At 45.4% G+C, this 6,497-nt stretch overlaps 1 protein-coding gene across 1 annotated transcript in view; it reads left to right on the top strand.

Moving 5' to 3' along the window:
• The window catches only part of VAX2 (ventral anterior homeobox 2), a 64,163-nt gene extending 61,805 nt beyond the window's left edge, over positions 1–2,358 (top strand). Inside the window, exon 3 of the mRNA XM_061582968.1 lies at positions 1,879–2,358. Coding sequence (XP_061438952.1) covers positions 1,879–2,358 — 480 coding nt within the window. The remainder of the gene's footprint in view (positions 1–1,878) is intronic.
• The last annotated feature ends 4,139 nt before the right edge of the window (positions 2,359–6,497 follow it).

The following is a 6,497-nucleotide window of genomic DNA, read 5'->3' on the forward strand; positions in this document are numbered from 1 at the left end:
AGAGCTTTCCCACCAGTTCCCAGCCTTAAAACCTAGAGACTAAGGACACCACCAGTCCAGAGTTTCTAGGACTCACTCAAGAGGTGGGAACTTTGGATAGTTGTACAGGAGATGGGTCGAGTAGTTCTTCTCACCCTCAGGAAACAAGGGCAGACTTACGATAGTATCTGTGGAGGTGGAACATTACAGCTATCCTTCCTGAAAACTGGAAAGGGACATGTGCTATAGCACAATTGGAAAAAACCATTTACCCTGGCATTTGAACAAACTAAGATGTTTAGTAGAAGAAATAAAAGAGAGGCAATAGATTCCTAATTTGATAAAAGTATTTAGATAGACTCTATCAGGTATAGATGACCAACTTACTGGGTGGTTGGAGTCCAAGTTTGGAAAATGGAAGGGATGGATTTTATATATTTACCTCACTAATAGCAGTAGCAGGGGTATTAACGGCTGTGGGGTGTTGCATCATACCATGTGTACGAGGGTTAGCACAGAAACTAATAGAGACAGCTGTAACTAAACAGATGCCTTTGGAACCTCCTCCTTATAATGAAAATATGTTACTTTTAGCAGAACCAGAAGGAGATTCTCAATCCTCCCAGGAAGCTCGATGGGAGACCATGTTAGAAGAATTCAACAGAAACATGAGAACTTAATGAAAAAGACAACAGAAAAATTATAAAATAAAAGAGGGGGGATTGAGAGAAATGCATATAATGTGTTGCTTTTTCAGAATATGTTAAGGATAAATAAAATGTGTGATTTTTATTGTTAAGAATAAATGGTTAATAGGTTAATAGACTGTTTGCAGTAGATAATTCTATAGAAGCTGGAGTTAACGTAGATAGAGAAAAGAGGCTTTTTCTTAGAAAAGGACATCTGTCTGAAGTTCAAACAAAGCAGCCAGAACAGACAGTTTGTGGTCAAGTTCCACTTTAAAATAGACAGGGGATTTACACTTAACTAATTCAGCGGATGTTTTTAGCCCTTCATTGCTTTGCTCGATGTAAAGGGAGTTTTTATGCTTAGTTAATGAGGAGGGGAGGGGAGTAAAATACCATATATGGGAAATAATAAATAAGGGTATAAGGTAGCCTAAAACTGAGGAGTGGGAGATGTAAACAGGGGAGGAGTTTCATGTGACAGGGACAGGCGGATCTGATAGGCTGTGAACCCTGGAAGTACCTGACCAATGGGGAAAACAGGGGAGGGCATGAAGTGTCGGGCTAGGGGATAAAAGATTTGTACCAATGTCATTTGGGTGTGTCTGCCTTCTGGTAGCCACCCGCTCTTGCAAGAACGAAAATAAAAGCTTTTAAAACTGATTCACACTTGTCTCTGTCGTGGGTCTTCCACAGGAGACCATTTTTGGGGTCTCATAGGGGGTTTTTCCCTTAAGGAAAACCACGCTAAAACCACGTTTCTTACACTCCTATCTAACATCTCCGCAACACTAGGCTCCTTTCTTCCGACAGTGGCCTTCTAGTGATTGGCACTCAAACCTTTCTTGCCAGAAGCAAGTAGACTAAATTAAATATTCCTCACCCAGGTTTTCTAAGCAGGTGAGAAGGAATAATTCTGTCACTTCAGCTGGACCTAGAAACATCCTCATTTAGCTAAGAGTTTATTTTAATTTTCATCAGAGAATTTTTGTTTGTTTGAGTGGTAGCTCCAAGCAACTCTGGTTGATGCTTAATGTATTGTGCTTAATGACATCACTAGGGCCCACCCTCATGACATCACTAGGGCACACCCCTGAAATCTCAGGGTTTGGGATGCTTCTGACCTGGCAACCCTACTCTGGGGTGAGTGTTGGCTAGATCCAAGATGGCAGCTCCTTGTGACCATCTCTTCCCTCTTCCTCTCCCATTGCAGGTCAAGGTCTGGTTCCAGAATCGCCGCACCAAGCAGAAGAAGGACCAGAGCAGGGACTCTGAGAAACACTCCGCCTCCACCTCCGAGTCTTTTGCCACATGCAACATCCTGAGGCTCTTGGAACAAGGGCGGCTTTTGTCCGTCCCGGCCCCTCCAACACTGCTCTCCCCGGGCTCCAACCCCATCGGCTCCTCTTCTGGAAATGGGTCCTCCTCCATGGGCACGTCGGGGAACACCTCGACAGGCCTCAGCGGCAGGGGCAGCCCTCCCGGGACAGGGCCTTTCAGTTTGCAAGCCCCCTGTTTGGCCTCCTCGGCTTCCCCACGGCTCCCCACGGCCCCCCTCTGCTTCAGCGGTCCGCTGCTGGGGAGCCTGCATGAATTGCCGGGCGGTTATGGACTGGGCACCTCAGCCTTTGAGCCTTACACGCGGCTGGACAGGAAAGACAATGTGCTACCCAGCGGGAAGCCGAGCCCTTAAAGAAGAAGGAGAACTATAATATGAATAATAATTGAAAGCAGCAAGAGTGTCAAAAGGATATCCCACGTCCTCCCCCACACCTTCTCCACAGCCCCCCATCCTCCCCCTCCCACTGAATTTCACCACCACCACCACCGGGGACTACAGTTTTGCAAGTGAATTTCAACGACTGTTTACCAAATGTCAACAATGTGATGTGTGCCTGTGTGCATGTGCCCGAGTGTGCGTGAGTGTGTTCCTTGCACGGAAATTAAACATCATCTACAAGCAAATCTGGCTTGGTATGGTGACTTCCGAAAGGGTGCGCTTTTCCACGGTGTGGAGCTGAGAGGTGCATTTTTTGTGTGTAAATGGGGTTGCATCCTGAGCCTATGAAAGGTTTCTCCCTTGCCCATATGCATGCACCCAAAAAAGGGCATAAGTTACTCTCTCGTGAGCAATCTGTGCAAGCATTAGCAATACAAAGGCAGCCTTCCCCAACCTGGGGCCCTCCTAGTTTTTGGACTACAGCGCCCATCAGCCCCAGCCAGCCCTGTGGTTGATAGGAGTCATAATCCGAAACATCAGGAGGGTTCCAGGCTGGGGAAGGCTGTCCTAACCCCCCCTCCTATCCCACAAGAAGTGAACAGCTTCTCTTGGTCTGTTGCCCATGGATTTTGCAGCAGATAGTGAGACAGTAGCTCAGTAGCAGAGCACCTGCTTTGCATGCAGAAGGCTGCAAGTTCAATCTCCGGCATTTCCAATTAGAAGGGTCAGATAGGAGGCAATGGGAGACTATTACCAGACGACAGAGAAGAGCTTCTGCCACCCAGTGCAGCCAGTACTAAGCTAGATTGACAGGTCCCCTGACCTGGTGTAAGCAGATCCAAGTATAGCTAACCAGGCTTCCTCAATCTGGTGTCCTTCAGTTGCTGGTTGGGGCTGATGGGAGTTTCAGCACCTTGAACAGCTCCTTGGAAGTTCAGACTAAAACCCAGAGCAGATTCCACTGCCCCACTGACATGGAGCCACCAGCCGCCATTGCATCCAAACCATATATTTAACCACTTTAAACAGTCATGGCTTCCCCAAAACAATCCTAGTCCAACGCTCTCACCATGACACCACACTGCCTCCCATAGCTCAGTGGTCAAACACTTGCTTTGCATACAGAAGGCCCCAGGTTCAAACTCTTTCAACTGCAGAAAGACTGTTTCTGTCCATGCCTTCGAGAGCCACTACCAGTTGGAGCTGATAAGATTTGGGCCAGACAGATCCATGCTCCGACGCCATATCAGGGCGGCTTCAAAGGGGAAAAGCTCAAAGGCAATTTGTGCTTCATGTGTAGAAGCTCCAAGGAAGTTAGTTCCGATGGCCAACAACGCACATGCTACAGTCCTCACAGCGAGGGGACATCTCAGAATTAGGTTTGCCAGGTTCATGGCCTGAGACTGATCCTGTATCTTTAGGAGAAAAGAAAGTCAGCCAAGACTGTTCTATTTAGACAGGCTTTTAACCAATGTAGTTCGTTTTAACCTATGTTTATTTAATTCCATTTTAAATTGCTTAAACTGAATATCATGTTTATTAATTATTGCTGTTTTAATGTTTTAATGTAAGCCGCCCTGAGTTCCTCGGAAAAAGGGCGGGGTATAAATATTTTAAATAATAATAAATAAATAAATAAGTGCAGGTGTTCTTGCAACACTGTAATGGGAAACACCACAAGGTGGAATTCTCCCTTCCTCCTGCACAATTTTTAAAGATACAGAAGACCTCTTGGAGGCTGGGCCTGGCAACGAAGAGGTCTTCTGTATCTTTCAAAGTTGTGCAGGGGGAAGGCAGAATTCCACCTTGTGGTTTTTCCCATTACAGCATTGCAAGAATACCTGCACTTGGCTGACTTTCTCTTCTCCTAAAGATACAGGATCAGTCTCAGGCCATGAACCTGGCAACCCTACTCAGAATATATGTGAGAGTTGCATATTTGAAAACACATCCAAGTTAAACTCTTCCTGGGCCTGGAAAGCGAGCATGCTGATTATCTGCATAAGTTGTAAGGGCCAGCCAAGATTCAGTGGTCCATTATAGCGAAGGGGGCAGCACCCCACCAACCTCAGCCTGCCCTCCACCAGTCCGCACCAGCTTGCCTTTGTTGCAATCACTCAGGGGACAGCTGTACCTCCACTGACATCATCTCTGGCTCCACCTTCCTCCACCTCTGTTGGTCTCTTTGCCTTTGCCTTACCAAACCCAATGGGCACCAACCAACGTTGGCTGTGATGTTTGCCATGTGGTTAGACCTGGTGTGCAATGGGGGGGGGAGAGAAGGGAAGCTGGTTCAAGACTGCTGTGTGGGGAGAGAGGGCATTAATCCTTTGCCCTTGCCAAGGTCTAAAAGGTGTCTGTTCTTGGATACAGTGAGATAACCTGTTAGGGGCAGTCTGAATTCGACACCCAGCCCCTTAATGTTCCTGGGTAGACAATGTGAAGGGGGAAGGTCTATAGCTCAGTGGCAGAACACCTGCTTTGCATGCAGAAGGCCTCAGGCTCAGTTCCCAGCATGCCCAGGTAAGTCTGGGGAAGATTCCCTGTCTGAACCCCCAGCGAGCTGCTAAAAACCGTTTAAAAATTATACAAGCTTCGAAGAAGTTCAGGAACTTCGAACCTGCAAATATTAAACCTATTTCCCTCTATACCATCTTGCATCTGTTACCAGCAAGACGGCCCCCTTGCCAGTGAATGCACAGGTCGAGGGTTCTTGCTGTCTCCCTTTTCCCATATCTACACAGAGCCCTTGGATGTCGAACATTAGGTCCCCTAAGCTACCAGGTTATCAACAGCAGTTGTCTAGTGTGGGCGGAAGATAGAGGAGGCCCCAGTCAAGAATTCTTGCATCTTGGGAGGTACCAGAAATGTTCTCTTTGGGAGTCAGACTTCAGACAGCAGAACAGTCTTTACAGTATATGCTATTTATTCATATCTTGCACAGTACAACTAATGAAAGTACATTCTAGGTGGCCTTAGTCATCATTGCAGAAACAGAAAATAGAAAAATATCTGCACGAAAGAATTGCTGGCTATCCATTTAACATCAAAATATAAGACTCTGAAGGCACGTCTTAATTAAAAGAAGTTATAATAGGTGAAGGACTGAGTTAAACTCTAAGTCATATCATAGAGCCAAAGTACAAAGGACTTAGGAATACATGTCATGATATATCACCCATCAGACATCATGGATGGAACAGATGGGTGGTTCTCCTGCTTTCTTCAACCCCCCACCCCAGCAGAGCTGAGGGGGCCCTGACTGCTATGAAACCTGACATTTTATGCACACTTTCCTCTCTGGGAAGATGTGTTCCCATGGTCTTTTCTCATGAATTCATTCCCACAGATTTGTCATAAACATTCTGATGGGACAGTCTTACAACCACCTTTTTATTCTCATAAATTTCTGTTTAATAAATTTGGATGTTCTCATAGATTAATATCAATTCATAGTTGAATTGGCCAGGTTACTGCCGGCCATTCAAAAAATCTTACTATTTCCTGTTCTCTTCATTGTTTACGTTCTAACACAGACTTGTTTATTTTGAATCTACTATCTTGGCTGTGTGCCCAGACTTCCTGGAGGTACAGAAATGGGTAGAGAAACTTGTTGTTGTTTTTTAATGTTTTTCTCCAACTCTAAAGGGGGGCAACCTCAAACTACTCCTGGTTTACTGTTTGGCTCTTGTACCTATAGCAAACTTAATGCACTAGTTCAATAAGTCTTAAGCATCTTCTAAGCAAATCTAAGCATGTGTAAATGATTTCAGTACATTATATGCATATTTTAAGTCATTATCTGGATCTTCCCATTATACAACACTCCACCCATATCGCCTGCTTTCAACACATTGGAAAGCTCCTTAAAAGTTCGGGCTAAAACCCAGAGTGGATTCACTGCCCCACTGACATCAGAGCCACCAGTCTCCACTGGTTATAACCACAGGCCACTACAATCTAAAACAGAGGAGATGGGCCTTATACAATGAGATGATAAATACAATGAAATGAATTAGCATAAATCAACAGAAACCAACTTAATTAAAAACTGGCTGTTGACCCAACTGCCCCCCCCAATTAATAAGTTCAGCTCAACTGGTGCTTACATA

The sequence above is a fragment of the Rhineura floridana genome, chromosome 9 (genome assembly GCF_030035675.1).
Source record: "Rhineura floridana isolate rRhiFlo1 chromosome 9, rRhiFlo1.hap2, whole genome shotgun sequence".
In the NCBI taxonomy this organism is placed as follows: domain Eukaryota; kingdom Metazoa; phylum Chordata; class Lepidosauria; order Squamata; family Rhineuridae; genus Rhineura; species Rhineura floridana.